General features: G+C 41.5%; 1 protein-coding gene across 1 annotated transcript in view; it reads right to left on the reverse strand.

The window, feature by feature from the left end:
• CFAP47 (cilia and flagella associated protein 47) overlaps nucleotides 1–18,419 on the reverse strand; it is a 926,770-nt gene that overhangs the window by 47,153 nt on the left and 861,198 nt on the right. Inside the window, exons 62-63 of the mRNA XM_073550693.1 lie at nucleotides 4,962–5,133; nucleotides 4,074–4,235 (exon numbers count right to left, since the gene is read on the reverse strand). Coding sequence (XP_073406794.1) covers nucleotides 4,074–4,235; nucleotides 4,962–5,133 — 334 coding nt within the window. The remainder of the gene's footprint in view (nucleotides 1–4,073; nucleotides 4,236–4,961; nucleotides 5,134–18,419) is intronic.

The following is an 18,419-nucleotide window of genomic DNA, read 5'->3' on the forward strand; positions in this document are numbered from 1 at the left end:
CCCTTTCAGATAGAATGAAACTCACACAAATAACCTGCTCCTACACTGATCTAACCTCAGCAAATCTTTGGCAATTAGAAAAATAATTTCAACTGTAAATGGCTACTAAAATAATTACAGACTGCATTACAAGTCCAATAAACAATTAATATCAACCTGATAATTAAAAGTTAGGAAAACAAATAATGAGTTTACAGTTTACAGTCACAAAGCTGGAATATCATTACGTTGTCCAACAAAAAATGGGCATGTAACAATCCTTGTATGCATTGCTCCTTATTCCCATCCTTGTCTGTACGGCTCCTTATTCCCATCCTTGTCTGCATGGCTCCTTATCCTTATCCTTGCATGCATTGTTTCTCATTCCTATACTTGTATGCATGGTTCCTCATCCCTATTTTTGAATGTGTGGCCCCATGAGAAAAGCATAAAAAAATCCTACTTACCTTCCCTGCGTGCCCTCGCAGCAGCTCCCGCGGCCGGGCAATCCCGTGTCCCCGCTCATTAAGGGAATGAATATTCACCTCTCTCCATGCCTATGGGAGTGGAGAGAGGTGAATATTCATTACCTTAATGAGTGGTCACCCGTGATAGCTCAGCCGCCGCTGGAAGCCGGCAGCTGCGGCTGTAACTGTGCACGCTATAAGGCTGTGTGCCCACGATGCATTTTTGTAAGCGTTTCCGCAGCGTTTGAGCCAGATCAGATGCTGCAGAAATGCTTAAAAGAAGCTTCCCATTAAACTTTATGCATTTTTGGCTTTTTGTGCCAATGCATGCTTTTTTCTGCTCAGAAAACATTTAGCTGCTAAAAACGCAGCATGCTCATTAATTTCCACATAGCTCCGCGTTTTTAGCTGTTTCCAATGTTCCCAGAAAATACGCGGAAAAAAACGTATCAAAAACGAGCGTTTTTTGTGCAAAAAAAGGCGGAAATAAACCGCGCGTTTTCTGGGAAGGAGTCCGGTTTTCTGAGCATTTAAAAACACTAACGTGGGCACATAGCCTTAGAGAAATGAATACTCACTGCTTATAACCTGCTGAAAATGTGATGCCTAGCTGGACACTAACTCCTTGAGGAAACTTAGCCCATTTCTCATAGGCAATGGCCTGAAGTTCACTAAAATTCTTGGGTTTTCAAGATCTTGGTTCAAAAAGTTAAAAGAAGAGATCTCTGCCATGCACAACAAGGACAAGGTTACAAAAAGTTAATAAAAGCTATAGATACCATTGGAAAAATAATTGATTAGTTCAAAGTTGAATAAACACTGGCTACAGTACATGGACAAGACAGAAAGAGGAAGCTGTTATTCGCGACTACCAGATTTCTAAGGAGGAAGATGGTCAAAATACCCCAAGCGACTACAGAAGTCCTTCAGCAAGACTTGGTGACAGCAGGTACCAAGTTTTTAGTCTACAATGTTGGCTTTGTTACTGTATGTTTAAAACCATATAAATAAGTTTTGTGATTCTGTTTTATGTGGTAATTAAATTGAATTGGAACTTTTCCAACCCATGCATCAGCAGTTTGTGTAGAGGAAGAAGAATAAAGGATATGCTGAAAAGTTCACCCTGTCTATAGTGCACCATGACAGTGGATCGGTGATACTTTGGAGCTGCTTTGCTTGCTATGACTTTGGAAACCTGCAGTTTAAGGAGGACAAGATGGATTCAATCATGTATCAAGAAATCTTAGGAGAAAACGTCATGCTTTTTTTCAGGATACTGAAGCTTGGGCATCACTGGACCTTCCAGCAGGAAAGTTATCCCAATCATACCTCAAAGTCCACCAAGACTTGGTCTCAGAAGAAGTCCTGGACGATTCTGGAGTGACTGTCACTGTCACTTGATTTGAATCCCATGGAAAATAATTAACAGGATTTGAAGAAAGTATCTGCTGCATGCAACTTCAAGAAAATTAGTAAACTTGAGCCCCTTGCCGATGAGGAATGGGTTAAGAAGATTCCACAGGATTGTTTCAGAAGCAACAGCCAAGGACACTTATGAAGGAGTTGAATAATTCCATAACTGCAATAGTCATTAATAGTATTATTTTGTGTTTAATTTGCAAAATCCATGTGTGTATTTGTGTTCAGATACTTAAATTGCTTTTATTTTATTATTTTAGTTTACTGTAAAAAATTTGAAAATTTGTTAATTTTGGTAAGAAATCTAGTCTGCGATGGTGACTGAATAATATTGATTTATGTTAGCATTATACATAAGAAAGGAACATGTTTTATGGAGATTTACCAAAAATATTGCACAGAAAAAGTGTGGTAGTTGTCTATAGTCATCAAGCAGCTGCAAAGTAACATTATCACTGACATTAAAGAAAAATAAATAAACTACCTTGTCTGACTGATATATTAGTCCCTAATGGCCTCAACGAGGCCATTAGTTTCAAGTCCTTTCTATAAAATATTTTATCCTCTATTTTTGTGAGTATGGGTTTTTATATTTATTTTTATTGTGTTGTTTTTGTTTCTTGTATATTCATTATTTAATTTGTTCTAGTCTCAGTTTAGATCCACACTACGTTTTCAATCTGGATCCCTCTGCTGCCAATTCCATCTATGATGGGGAAGTTACGGTCTTCTTCAACTGTTTTTCGTCCTTCAAGCTGATACAAAGAATCTATTATAATCTATTGGATTGATTGATGAATTTCATATAAACTTTCCTTACATGGTGTACCTTTATATTTATTTATTGGTTTAATATTAATTTACTGTCATTGTATTATCATATAATTTAGACCATGTTTTTGCCTAAGTATAGGATCTATTTATTATGAATATCTCGACCATTTAGTATATATGGTCTGCATGATTAATGATGAGTGACAATACTGTGCACTTTTACGTGCCCCTCTTTTTTCCCCTCCCCACTTTTTTATTATATACTGAGTATGTTGTTCTGTTCTGTTATGGGGTGGGACACTTCCATTATAGATGTCCTCTTCATCATTATATTGCTTTTCCTTTCTTAGGCGCAGATGCGCTCTGTACGCATGCCGTTTAGACTCTTGGCGCTGCGGGTTAGAACTCGTTGCTGTGGTGATGCTAGGTGATGACGTGAGTCCTCCCTCCCATCATGTACGGCGCGCGCCGGCGCGCCGCGTCAGGGGGTGGGATAACACGTCTAGATGCGCGCCGATTCATTGATGGACCTACACAACCCCTTCCTAGGTGCAGACGTGCCCTGTGTGTGCTGGCCTGACTCGTGGTGCGGCAGGTTATTACGCGTTGCCGTGGTGATGTAAGGTGATGACGCGTGTCCTCCCTCCCATCATGCACGGCGCGCCAGCCTGATTCGTCATGATGCAGGACATCACGTCCGGATGCGCGTTGATTCGCTGATGGATTTACACTTCCTCTATTTAAACCCCATGCTCCAACATTTTCTTATGCCTCCTGACGAAACCGAGGACAGTGAAACGCGCGTTTGGGCTTTAGCGCGTCCCACGGGTACTCCTACACACTACCGGGATCATGTTGCAAGGTATTTACTCTGCTATTTATATTCTCTATTAACTATTCACTTGCGCTTATCGGTATAGGGCCTTATTATAAATTTGATGTTATGCTGCATTAACTATTTATACACAGACTATCGTCTGTTTCTGGATACTATTTTATGGCTTAGGATTTTTTGCTATCATAACTCTGATCTATTATCTAGACCTATCCTGTGATTATTTAATTTTTCGATACTTTTTGCCCGGTAAAGTGTATCCTTGACCTGTGAGATGCTTTTTTTCTTGTCTGGCACTCTTATCAACCTTCATTGTGCCATTATCTCTTAGCTGCTACATGTGTTTCATCTACCTCACTATTAATACTTATGTATTGTCTAAATTATCTGTGTAATAACATTATTTTTGGTAATGTACCTCTCTATTTATGTGGCTTATTTTAAGCATATTAATCAATCATAACTGATTGGTATTATCTCATATGATATTAATTATCTCGTTAAAATATATGTGTCTCTAGCGGTTCGGTGCAATGTTATAGCCAGAGAGGTTTGTTTCCGTTTGGCAACGGATTCTTTATAGGTTTATAATATATTACCTTGTCTGACTAGTTAGTCGAAAGCCAACGACTGATTCTTTATTTAGTCCAACTGCTTCAATCTGAATGATATCATCCACATTTGGTTCAGTGGCAATAAACTGAATGGGAAACTTCCATATTCCACCAGTTACACATTGTACAACTAATAGAGCAGAATGCCTAAAAAAGAAATAAAATTCAATACAATAATGATAACTGCACAGTAATGCAAATGGCGGAACAGTGATGAGAACAACAATTGTGACTATATGTGTGAACTGCATTTTAACTAAAAATTCTCCTTATATTCAAGTTATACTTAAGTTTGTGTGTGTGTGTGTGTGTGTGTATGTGTATGTGTGTATGTGTGTAGAGCAGATTGAAAAACTTTATTTTGTAGTGAGCGGTGACTGTAACTGCTACCTGTACAACCCCAATGAATAGAAGCAAGCAGATGCAGGGATACTAAAACTTCCTTTCCTCCCTGTAGCCACTGCTCCATTAAGCCGGTTACTTAGGGTTTAAATGCTTTTTACTGGATGTGACAGGTTCCCTTTCAGATAAAGTGTACCATGTAGATGTGCCAAAGATGATACATATAATGGCTCCCAGTAAAGACTTGTAAGAGATCTCCAAGACAATGCTATGAATGAAATAGGTGAAAGTAATGAGTCTATGCTGCAAGTTGTATCAGATAGTAATAATAGCAACCAATAAACCCATGTATTTCTGCATTACATGCCAATGTTGTGAAAAGATAATTTAATGTCACAAATAAGTCATCACATCAGCTAAATGTGTATGTCTCTCTATACCTGTAAAATATTGTTAATAAAAATGACCTTTAAAAAGCTCCATCTTCTCTGCCTCCTAATCAAGCAGAACTTCAAGCATGTAACACTTTACCTCATTGACTTGTTGGGTGCAAAAATAATGTTGAAAATTATTTTGACAATCCCAGATGGCGAATCACGCTCCTTTCTCACTAGCTCAATTCCCACAGATGGTTCCAGCTGGGATTTTAATTCTTCAGATTCATACCTAATTTCATATAAAAATTCTTCTGTGGTACTGAAACCTAATATTAGAAACAAATATATGAATGGCTTTGCTAACAGTATTACAAACATAAGTGAAATAGGCTTTATTTAATTGTGCATTACATTTCACTACTGTAAACCTGCAAACCTTTGCTTTAGCTTGAATACATTTTTAATAGAGCTTTATCTAATACTAGCTGAAGAGCCCGGCGCTGCCCGGGCATAGTAACTAATTGTGGTTAGTTATAACAAATTATAATTATCCTCCTTCCCATAGGCCCATGCCCATATACCCATCATACATATCCTCCATCCCATAGTCGAGTGCCCATATACCCATCACACATCCTCCATCCCATGCCCATATACCCATCATACATATTCGCCATCCCATAGTCGAGTGCCCATATACCCATCATACATATCTGCCATCCCATAGTCCAGTGCCCATATACCCATCACACATCCTCCATCCCATAGTCCCATGCCCATATACCCATCATACATATTCTCCATCCCATAGTCCAGTGCCCATATACCCATCATACATATTCTCCATCCCATAGTCCCATGCCCATATACCCATCATACATATTCGCCATCCCATAGTCGAGTGCCCATATACCCATCACACATCCTTCATCTCATAGTCCCATGCCCATATACCCATCATACATATCCTCCATCCCATAGTCCCGTGCCCATATACCCATCATACATATCCGCCGTCTCATAGTCCCGTGCCCATATACCCGTCATACATATCCTCCATCCCATAGTCCAGTGCCCATATACCCATCACACACCCTCCATCCCATAGTCCCGTGCCCATATGCATATCCGCCATCCCATAGTCCCGTGCCCATATACCCGTCAAACATATCCTCCATCCCATAGTCAAGTGCCTATATACCCATCACACATCCTCCATCCCATAGTCCCGTGCCCATATACATATCCGCCATCCCATAGTCCCGTGCCCATATACCCGTCATACATATCCTTCATCCCATAGTCCTGTGCCCATATACCCATCACACATCCTCCATCCCATAGTCAACCATTATGACATCATAATGAGCGGCGGCAGGGCTTGCAACCTATGATGACATCAGCATCGCCATGACAACCATTGTGACATCATAATGAGGGGCGGGGCATGATACGCACACACTGCTTCCCCACTATGCAAATAGGGGCATTATGACATCATAATGAGGGGCGGGGCTTGACGCGCACACACTTATGATGTCATAATGGTTGCCATGGCGACACTGATGTCATCATAGGTTGCAAGCCCCGCCGCTCATTATGATGTCATAATAGTTGACCATCGGATGGAGGATGCATGATGGGTATATGGGCACTGGACTATGGGACGGAGGATATGTATGACGGGTATATGGGCACGGGACTATGGGATGGCAGATATGTATGATGGGTATATGAGCACGGGACTATGGGATGGAGGATATGTATAATGGGTATATGGGCATGGGACTATGAGATGAAGGATGTGTGATGGGTATATGGGCACTCGACTATGGGATGGCGAATATGTATGATGGGTATATGGGCATGGGACTATGGGATGGAGAATATGTATGATGGGTATATGGGCACGGGCCTATGGGATGGTGGATATGTATGATGGGTGTATGGGCACGGGACTATGGGATGGAGGATGTGTGATGGGTATATGGGCACTCAACTATGGTATGGAGGATATGTATGATGGGTATATGGGCACGGGCCTATGGGATCGTGGATATGTATGATGGGTATATGGGCACGGGACTATGGGATGGAGAATATGTATGATGGGTATATGGGCATGGGACTATGGGATGGAGAATGTGTGATGGGTATATGGGCACTGGACTATGGGATGGAGAATATGTATGATGGGTATATGGGCATGGGACTATGGGATGGAGGATGTGTGATGGGTATATGGGATGGAGGATAATTATAATTTACTATAACTAACCACAGTTAGTTACTATGCCCGGGCAGCGCCAGGCTCTTCAGCTAGTTGTATATAAGTATAGTGACAGATTTCTAGAATGCAGAATAATACACAGGTTAAATATGGATTGTTTTATTGACAAGTTATTAACCACATGCCTCTGCAGCCATGTACAGTATTGTAATTGTTTGCATTTCTACCTAACCTTGTTCCAAGAGCCATAACTTTTTTATTGTTCAATCAACATAGCCATATTAGAACTTGTTCTTTGCAAGAAAAGTTAGTGCTTCGAGTTATACTATCAATTTTATCATACAACTAGATGGTGGCCCGATTCTAAGGCATCGGGTATTCTAGAATATATATGCAGTTTATTTTTGAAGATTTAATAATAATGCAATAATGCACCCCCCCAATCCTGATATGTATGGTTCTCTCACCCCCAATCCTGATATGTATGGTTCTCTCACCTCCAATCCTGATATGCATGCTACCCCTCAACCCCCTATCCTGGTATGCATGGTCCCCTGACCCCCCAATCCTGGTATGCATGGTCCTCTCACCTCTCTTTCCTGGTATGCATGGTCTTCTTACTCCCCTTTCGGGGTATGCATGGTCCCCTCACCCCCCAATCCGGGTATGCATGGTCCGCTCACCCTCTTTCCTGGTATGCATGGTCCTCTTACCCCCTTTTCGGGGTATGCATGGTCCCCTCACCCCCCTTTCTTGGTATGCATGGTCCTCTCACACCCCAATCCTGGTATGTATGCTCACCGTCACCCCCCTTTCCTGGTATGTATGGTCCCCTCACCCCCTAATCCTGGTATGCATGGTATCCTCACCCCCCTTTCCTGATATGCATGGTCCCCTCACCCCCCAATCCTGGTATGTATGCGCCTCTTACCCCCCTTTTGGGGTATGCATGGTCCCCTCACCCCCCAGTCCTGGTATGCATGATCCTCTCACCCCCCAATCCTGGTATGCATGGTCCCCTCACCCTCAATCCTGATATGCATGATCTCCTCACCCCCTTTCCTGGTATGCATGGTCCCCTCACCCCCCTTTCTTGGTATGCATGGTCCCCTCACCCCACAATCCTGGTATGCATGGTCCCCTCAACCCCCTATCCTGTTATGCATGGTCCCCTCACCCCCCAATCCTGGTATGCATGGTCCCCTCACCCCCCAATCCTGGTATGCATGGTCCCCTCACCCTCCTTTCCGCGTAGCCGCGACCAATTAGCGTCGCGGCCCTCTGTCCGCGACCAATCAGCAAAGCGGCCCTGTAGCCGCGACCAATCACTGCTGCGGCCCTGTACAAAAATAATGTTAAAAAATAAAAAAAAAGTTATTCTCACCTTCCGACGGCCTCCTGTCTTCTTTCCACGTGCCCGGCCTCACGTTCCCAGTAATGCTTTGCGGCTTAGACCGCTGATGACATCGGTCTTTCTCGCTCTCGCGAGTGACGTCAGTCTTCTTTCTCACTCTCGCAAGAGTGACATCATCAGTGGTCTAAGCCGCAAAGCATTACTGGGAACGTTAGGCCGGGCGCATGGGAAAAAGACAGGAGGCCGCGGAAGGTGAGAATAACTTTTTTTTATTTTAATTCTCTTTTTTACCGATTAAGGCCTGCACCTGCCGCTTACCGTTACAAACAGCTGCGCCTGTCGCTGATTGGTTGGGGCATGGTGGCCGCGACCAATCAGCGGCCCACGATTTCGGCCACAGACAGACACGATAAGGCGTTTATATATAGATGTACGGAAATACTGGGGAAAAAATCCAAGTGGGATGAAATTGTGAAAAAATGCAACTCTGCCAATTTTTTTTGGGGGGATGTGGGTTACAGCTTTCATTGTATGGTAATAGTAAATTAGCAACATGATTGTTTAGGTCAGTATGATTACAGCATTACCAAGATGACACATATTATATACATACAGTATATACACTGTGTTCCAAATTATTATGCAAAAAGAGTTTAGGAGTGATGAAGTAGAATTTTTTTGTTTGTCATTTAAACTCATTGATGGTGATGTGTGTCAGGGCTCTTTATATCACTGAAAGCAATTGCAGATACCTGTGCAAATTAGTTTGGCAGGTGTGTCCAAATAAGGGCAAGACTACTTAAGAAAGCTGTTCCACATTATTAAGCAGCCTACATTTTTTGCCAAAATGGGAAAGAAAAAGGATGTGTTGGCTCCTGAGAAGCAACAAATTGTGGAGTATTTAGGTCAAGGCATGACTACAATCAACATTGCCAAGACACTTCATCGTGATCATCGCACAATCAAGAAGTATGTAGCTGATTCCCAGCACACACGTGTGCGTGCTGAAAAGGAAAAATTGAGGACTCTTTCCAACAGGCAATTGCGTCAGGTTAAAAGAGCAGCTGCAAAAATGCCTTGTCATAGCAGCAGACAAGTTTTTGAAGCTGCTGGTGCCTCCAACGTCCCCCGAACAACAAGATGCAGGGTCCTTCAGAGGTTTGCAGCTGTGCGTAAGCCATCCTGTCGACCACCTCTATCCACTGCACACAAGCAGAAATGGCTCCAGTGGGCCAAACGAGACATGAAGACTGACTTCCAAACTGTTTTGTTCACCGATGAGTGCCGTGCAACGCTCGATGGTCCAGATGGATGGAGTGGAGGATGGCTGGTTGATGGACACCCTATGAAAACATGGCTAAGGCACCAACAAGGAGGAGGTGGAGTAATGTTTTGGGCTGGAATCATGGGGAGAGAGATTGTCGGCCCCTTTAGGATCCCTGAAGGGGTGAAGATGAACTCCATAACCTATGTGGAGTTTCTAAAACAGCACTTCCTGCCATGGTTCAAGAGGAAGAACCGTGCTTTCCGCAGCAAGATCATTTTCATGCCTGATAATGCACCGTCTTATGCTGCAAATAACACATCTGCATCTCTGGCTGCTATGGGTATAAAAGAGGACAAACTTATGGTGTGGCCACCATCTTCCCCTGACTTCAACCCCATTGAGAAGCTCTGGAGCATCACCAAAAGGAGTGTCTATGATGGCGGGAGGCAGTTCACATCTAAGCAACAGCTCTGGGAGGGTATTCTGTCCATATGCAAAACAATGGAAGCACAAACCATCCAAAAACTGACAAATTCAATGGACGAGAGAGTTCAGAAGCTTCTTTCGAACAAGGGCTCCTATGTGCAGATGTAACATCACCGAGAAGAAAGGTTTGACTTGAAAACTGTTTGATTTCATTTTGTCATAAGCTGATAATGCTTATAATTTCACAATTGACCATTTTTTTGTTCAAAATAAAAATAAAAAGGTTGAAAATTCTGCTGTGCATAATAATTTGGAACATGCATTTTGAGTGTTTCTTATTTTTAAAAATATACTGTTTTCATAGGCAGTTTGTTCAAAAACATTGCAATTATACTAGAATATAAGATGACTGGAAAATAACAATGACTGCAATTCATATAGGTAATGTAGAGAAAATAGGAGGAAATATGTTTTGCATAATAAATTGGAACACAGTGTATACTGCGGGTGAAATAAATATTTAAAACCTTACAAATTTTTTAAGTAAATATGTTTAAATGTGCTATTGAAATGAAATTTTCACTAGATTTTGGTAACAACCCATCCAATCCACACAGGCAAGGAATCAAATCATAAAGGTCCATATAAATTAATAATGAGAAATTACACAGGGTAAAAGTATTGAACACATGAAGAAAAAGATGTGCAAAAAGCTATAAAAAGTCATGACACCAGCTGTAATCAATCAGTAATTAGAAAGCAATCCTGCCACTTAGTGAAAAAAATTATGCACTGGTTCATCTTACGGCCTATAAAAGCCACACAAAAACACCTCATGATGGGTAAAACCAGCAAGCTGCCTCAATACCATTGTAACCTTATTGTTGAAGACATTGACAGAAAAATTTCTAAACTACTGAAGTTTCCAGTGAGCACTGTTGGGTTGATAATCAGGTAGTGAAAAAAACATAATTTCGCAATAAACTGGCCAGGACCAGGTGCTCACCGCCAGATTTCAGACAGAGGAGTGAAAAAAATTATCTGAAGAATTGTCCAAGAGCCAAGGTCCACCTGTGGAGAGCTACAGAAAGACCTGGAATCAGCAAGTACAAATGTTTCAAAGTAATCAATAAGTAATTCACTCATTCTCCATGGTCTATACACACACTCAAAAACAGACCTCAAAAATAATAGATGGGATTAAAAAGTCAATTGAAACACCAGAAGCAACAAAAATAACCCCTAAAATTTAGCTTTTAATTCAATAACTAAAAACATTAGTGGAAATGACTAAAAGAAGGAGGGATAGAGGACAAAAAAATGAAGGGTAGTAAAAATACTATTTTAGTTCTCTTCAATTATCACACAATATGGGCCACCAGCTAAATTGCCCTAGTCAGCCCTAGTTCAACCCTTCCTAGCTGCGGAGGTTGGCACCCTAATTGTAGACGATATGGTGCCCCCGCTCAACATCAGTATCCCTAATGACCCCTATGCCTCCCTACATATACAAAAAGGGACACAAAAAAGTGTAACACACACACTTATAATACCGAAAAAATGAAGAGACATCAATGGTCTCATAGATAATACTAAAATGCTATGAACTTATCTTGTAGTAATTCTGATGATGTAAATACCCCACAAAAAAATCTTATCTCGTAGTAAAAAGAATGATAAATAGGGCTAATATCAAAAAAAGCAGCTTAGGGTAAGACTTATCTCGTAATCACAAAAATGCTAATAAGCTGCAAATGGCAGACCCAATTACCAAATAGCAAAATCGGTAAAAAACGGCTACAAGAAAATTCAATGAATAGCACCTATGATAATTCATTTGTCCGGGTCCCCGGACAAACATTAGAAAATGGTACAAAAATTGCACATTAAAGGCAGAAAAAAATGCAACCTGTGTAGCACATGCGGCGGCCATTAATTGGTATAGTTAATTATAAGATGAAATGCATGTCTGAGCACTGTTCGTCCTCAATATGAATCCCTTCCGGTTTAGACCATCATCTTGGATTATTGTGACTGGAAGTGGGCGTTCTATACCAGCACAGAATCTTTAAACAATGGCGGTGAACGCGCCTGGAGTAAGCCGCACACTGTATTGCTCTTTCGGCCAGGGATAATGAGACCCCACTTTCTGACCCCTGATATACCCTCAGCGGATTAAGAGGGGGAAACGCGTCGGGTTTCCATATGCATCAAGTGGCTGATAAGTATAATGTTGCACATTATTTTTGGCAGACCCTTCTGTGGTACTATGTATTAGATTGAATTTATTGAGCAATTATCCTCTGCTGGTTTACACTCTGTATGCATTGCTACTGGAATATTGGTGTACCACATCTTACAATTTGAGGTGAATTTGGTAGCCTCATTTTTTCATCTATTTTTTTCATCTATGATTCTTGTGAGATAGCACATGTATGGTGCTTTTTTCTTTATGCACAGACATTGGATTTGAGCTGGATGGTGTATTTTTGTGAAATAGGGTGATTTTTAACCCCCACTTTCAATTAATGGCCGCCGCATGTGCTACACAGGTTGCATTTTTTCTGCCTTTAATGTGCAATTTTTGTACCATTTTCTAATGTTTGTTCGGGGACCCGGACAAATGAATTATCATAGGTGCTATTCATTGAATTTTCTTGTAGCCGTTTCTTACCGATTTTGCTATTTGGTAATTGGGTCTGCCATTTGCAGCTTATTAGCATTTTTGTGACTACGAGATAAGTCTTACCCTAAGCTGCTTTTTTGATATTAGCCCCATTTATCATTCTTTTTACTACGAGATAAGATTTTTTTGTGGGGTATTTACATCATCAGAATTACTACAAGATAAGTTCATAGCATTTTAGTATTATCTATGAGACCATTGATGTCTCTTCATTTTTTCGGTATTATAAGTGTGTGTGTTACACTTTTTTGTGTCCCTTTTTGTATATGTAGGGAGGCGTAGGGGTCATTAGGGATACTGACGTTGAGCGGGGGCGCCATATCGTCTACAATTAGGGTGCCAACCTCCGCAGCTAGGAAGGGTTGAACTAGGGCTGACTAGGGCAATTTAGCTGGTGGCCCATATTGTGTGATAATTGAAGAGAACTAAAATAGTATTTTTACTACCCTTCATTTTTTTGTCCTTTATCCCTCCTTCTTTTAGTCATTTCCACTAAAGTTTTTAGTTATTGAATTAAAAGCTAAATTTTAGGGGTTATTTTTGTTGCTTCTGGTGTTTCTATACACACACTCACAATGCAAGACTACATTGCAGAACATAAAGCATGTTGAAGTGCATTTAAAGTTTCCTCAATAACATTTAGACAAGCCTGTGAAATACTAGGAGAGTGTAGTCTGATCAGATGAGACCAAAATTAAACTCTTTGGATGCCATTCAATTTACCATGTTAAAACACCATAACAACAGTGAAGTTTGGAGGTGGAAACATCATCGTGTGGGGCTGTTTTTCAGCATATGGCACTGGCAAATATCATAATTGAAGGAAGGATGAATAGACAATTTTACAAAAAAATACTTGGAATTGAGAGTCCTCAGTGGTTGATACCTTTTATTGGCTAACTGAAAAGATGGTAACAAATTGCAAGCTTTCGAGACTACTCAGGTCTCTTCATCAGGCTAGACATATAAAATCTGAAGAATCACATATTTATACACAACTCAGCAGAGAAATAATGCAGTAGATAAGTCAAGTGACATGAAGCAGAACGATCATTATGGGAGAGAGAGAAACAGTTGTGGCTGTAAAAAATGGAACAGTTCATAGATAAGGAGGGTGAAACTGTCATTGTCCGGTGATTGAGGTCTGGTCAATGGTACTGATGCCTCCACAAGGTCATGGAGAAAATTCATTAACCGATGTAAAAAGACATAAACCCATGCAACACATTCTACTGCATTATTTCTCTGCTGTGTTGTGTATAAATATGTGGTTCTTCAGATTTTTTATTAGTCTAGCCTGATGAAGAGACCTGAGTAGTCTCGAAAGCTTGCAATTTGTTACTATCTTTTCAGTTAGCCATTAAAAGGTATTTACCACTGAGGACTCTCAATTCTAAATATTTTTCTATCTACTGGCTAACACGGTACAAAGATATATGTCTTTCCTGTATCAAATTTGCCGATACATTCTAGATAAAAATCTGCTACCATCTACCAGGATGATGAAGATGAAACAAGGGTGAAAATTTTAGCAAGACAATGATCCAAAACACACAGGCAAGGAAACTCTAAATTGGCTTTAAAGAAAGAAAATAATGCTGAAGGAATGGCCCAGCCAGTCACCAGACCAAAGTTCAATATTAAATTTATGGATGGAACTATATCTTTTAGCGTTCATAAAAAAAGGAGCCCATGGAATCTTCAGGATTTGAAGAGTGTTTATGATGCAGAATGGTCTAAAATTAAATCTGATCAATGCATGCGTCTAGTTTCTCCATACAGGAGGCGTCTAAGCGGTCATCACCTACAAAGGCTTTTGTAAGAAGTATTAAATAAATTTCAGTAAGTGTGCTCAATACTTCTTTTTTCCTGTGTCATGTCTCATTATTACACATAACTTAATTCATGGACATCTACAGTTTGATTTCTTTGCCTGTGCAGATTTGATGTGTTGTTACTGACATTTGGTGAGAATTTCATGTCAATAGCACCTTTAGAAATATATCTACTTAAACAATTGGTGATGTCTTTAATACTTATTTCACATTTCACCAGTTGTATATATGTATATATATATTACTTCTATTTTTTAAAATATTATTTTTTTTAATTAAAGTGAAGAAAACAATTTTAGAAGTTTGTGCTGTGTTAAAGCTGTGTGTAAGGGCTTATTTTTTGTACACTAACAGTACTTTGAGTTATGCATGGCATTTGGCTTAGTATTAATTGGAATTTTTTAACTAAGTAATCTGCTCATCTGAAGAGGTTTCTTTCAAATTATTTAGCACCTTCCCTACCTCGCAGTTTTCCATTTTTGCTCCTCTTCTTCCCAGAGCCATAACTTTTTTATTTTTCCATCACTATAGCCATATGAAGGCTTGATTTTTGCGGAACGAGTTGTAATTTTGAATTACACTTTTGATTTTACCATATAATGTACTGGAAAATGGGGGAAAAAATTCAAAGTGCGGTGAAATTGCAAAAAAAAGCAATTTCACAATAGTTTTTGGGGTTTTTTATTCATCATGCTTGCTAAATGCTAAAACAGACCTGGCAATATGATTCCCCAGGTCCGTATGAGTACTCAGATATGTCGCCATTATCTGAGAGCCATAGCATTTTCATTTTACATGATCTGGGACTGAGTAAGTGCTTATTTTTTGCTTAAGAAAACTTAAGGCTTCAATCATCCAATCACCTGCGCTACACATAGCAGGGCTTCAGCCCTCTTATGTAAGCAAAAATCATGATCTCCTATGAATGCCAGCCATGAGGCGGCGTTCAGAGGAGATTTACAATAACAGGCACGGGCGTCTTGTGCAGACTCCAGGCTGTCATGACAAACCAATAGTGCCCCGCGATCACGTCAAAGGGGCGCTGATGGGCGTGACTTGTGATTTGCTTCAGCCCGATGCGTGTTACATCCCGCTGTCAGTGACTGACAGCGACATTTAACTGGTTAATGGGCGCAGGTGGATCTGAGCTCTTAAAGGCAAATGACAGCTGATCATGACAGCTAGAAAGGTGCGGACTCAGCAGAGGCCTATATGTCCAAGATCATCAAGGGGTTAAAAACGAGTTACAGTTTACAAGGGTACATATTGCAGTATCATTAATTTAGTTGTGTATTTGCAAACAGGTCAACTGGAAAGCTAAGAACATTGTAAGTGTGCAAACGATTTTGAAACTGGTAATTATCATAAAGGAAAAACTGGGGTGATACTATATCAACCTTGCTACAACAATAGCTGAGATAGATTGGAAAAATGTGTAATTCACAACATGCACCATATTTTTCAATGGCTATCACTCTTTAGACTGGATAATGTCCATTAAGGCCTCAAACATCAATGATTTTTTACATACGCAACAAAATCAGCTCAATATTCACAAGTGTTTGGTCAGTGTTAGTTTTTAACATCAGTTTCATCAGTAATTTTTATGTATGGATAAATGGTAAATCTTCTCCTGACTATTACAATGGTAATCACAGACAGCACACAGACTGTATACTGATTACATCTGTGTGCTGTCCTTGATTTTCCATGATTTTCATTGAAACATAGACTTGTATTGGTAACTTTGATGTAGGGCTCTGATCAAAAACTGGCATGTCTCAGTGATTTTTTTTTGTGTACAACGAAAATATTATTTTTGAGACAACATGAACTGGGTAAACCAGTTGCAGTTTTGATCTAGGTGTCATCTATAATAATAAATGCCCTAACCAGCTTCCGGTTGTAACAACTTCCGTCCAGTTGTAACCGGTGATGTCACCACACACACACGCACATATTAACCCTCAACACACCACACCGCCTCAACACACACTCCTCTCACCTTTCACCTCCACTCATGTCCACTCACTCTTTCACTCCACATACGTTCCTTTCTCTCACTCCGTTTCTCATACTCACACCGTCATCGTCGCTGCCCCGACATCTTCCTCCGCCGCCGCGATCCAGGATCCAGACGTTCTCCAGGCCGCCGACATGTTCTTGCGGGACGCCATCTTGGATGTCGTGAAATCCCGCGAGATTCAAGATGGCGTCGCCACAACAATATGTCGCTGGCGTGGACGACATCGGGATCCAAAAAGATGGCGTCGGCGAAATCTCGCGAGATTACGCCGACGCCATTTTGGATCCCGATGTCGCCCATGCCAGCGACATGTGGTTGCGGCGATGCCATCTTGAATATCGCGGGACTTCATGACATCCAAGATGGCGTCCCGCAAGAATATGTCGCTGGCGTGGGCGACATCGGGATCCAAAATGGCGTCGGCGTAATCTCGCGAGATTTCGCCGACGCCATCTTTTTGGATCCCGATGTCGTCCACGCCAGCGACATGTTGTTGCGGCGACGCTATCTTGAATATCGCGGGATTTCACGAAATCCAAGATGGCGTCCCGCAAGAACATGTCGGCGGCCTGGAGAACGTCTGGATCCTGGATCTCGGCGGCGGAGGAAGATATCGGGGCAGCGACGATGACGGTGTATGAGAAACGGAGTGAGAGAAAGGAACGTATGTGGAGTGAAAGAGTGAGTGCACATGAGTGGAGGTGAAAGGTGAGAGGAGTGTGTGTTGAGGCGGTGTGGTGTGTTGAGGGTTAACATGGCAAGAGGTGTTAACGACGTCCGCCGACGCCATCTTGCATTCGTGAAATTGCGTCATTTACCTCACGCCGACTTGCTGTGCGGACGCTTGGCATTGCCTGTACCACCATAACTACTGCTGCCTTGGTCCTATGCCTGTTTACTGCCGGTGTCTAATTACAGGACCAATTTGCCTATACCGCCATAACTACTGCCTTTGTCCTCTGCCGGTGTCTAATTACAGGGCCAATTTGCCTATACTGCCATAACTACTGCTGCCTTTGTCCTCTGCCAGTGTCTAATTACAGGGCCAATTTGCCTCTATCGCCATAACTACTGCTGCTTTGGTCATCTGCCTGTTTACTGCCGGTGTCTAATTACAAGGCCAATTTGCCTCTACCGCCATAACTACTGCTGCCTTGCTCCTCTGCCGGTGTCTAATTACAGGGCTAATTTGCCTCTACCACCATAACTACTGCTGCCTTGCTCCTCTGCCGGTGTCTAATTACAGAGCTAATTTGCCTCTACCGCCATAACTACTGCTGCCTTGCTCCTCTGCCGGTGTCTAATTACAGGGCTAATTTGCCTCTACTGCCATAACTACTGCTGCATTGCTCCTCTGCCGGTGTCTAATTACAGGGCCAATTTGCCTATACCGCCATAACTACTGCTGCCTTGCTCCTCTGCCGGTGTCTAATTACAGGGCTAATTTGTCTCTACCGCCATAACTACTGCTGCCTTGCTCCTCTGCCGGTGTCTAATTACAGGGCCAATTTGCCTCTACCGCCATAACTACTGCTGCCTTGCTCCTCTGCCGGTGTCTAATTTACAGGGCCATTTTGCCTCTACCGCCATAACTACTGCTGCCTTGCTCCTCTGCCGGTGTCTAATTACAGGATCAATTTGCCTCTACCGCCATAACTACTGCTGCATTGCTCCTCTGCTGGTGTCTAATTACAGGGCCAATTTGCCAATACCGCCATAACTACTGCTGCCTTGCTCCTCTGCCGGTGTCTAATTACAGGGCCAATTTGCCTCTAACGCCATAAGTAC

Source organism: Dendrobates tinctorius, unplaced genomic scaffold (genome assembly GCF_039654945.1).
Source record: "Dendrobates tinctorius isolate UK_male_01 unplaced genomic scaffold, ASM3965494v1 ptg000166l, whole genome shotgun sequence".
Taxonomy (NCBI): domain Eukaryota; kingdom Metazoa; phylum Chordata; class Amphibia; order Anura; family Dendrobatidae; genus Dendrobates; species Dendrobates tinctorius.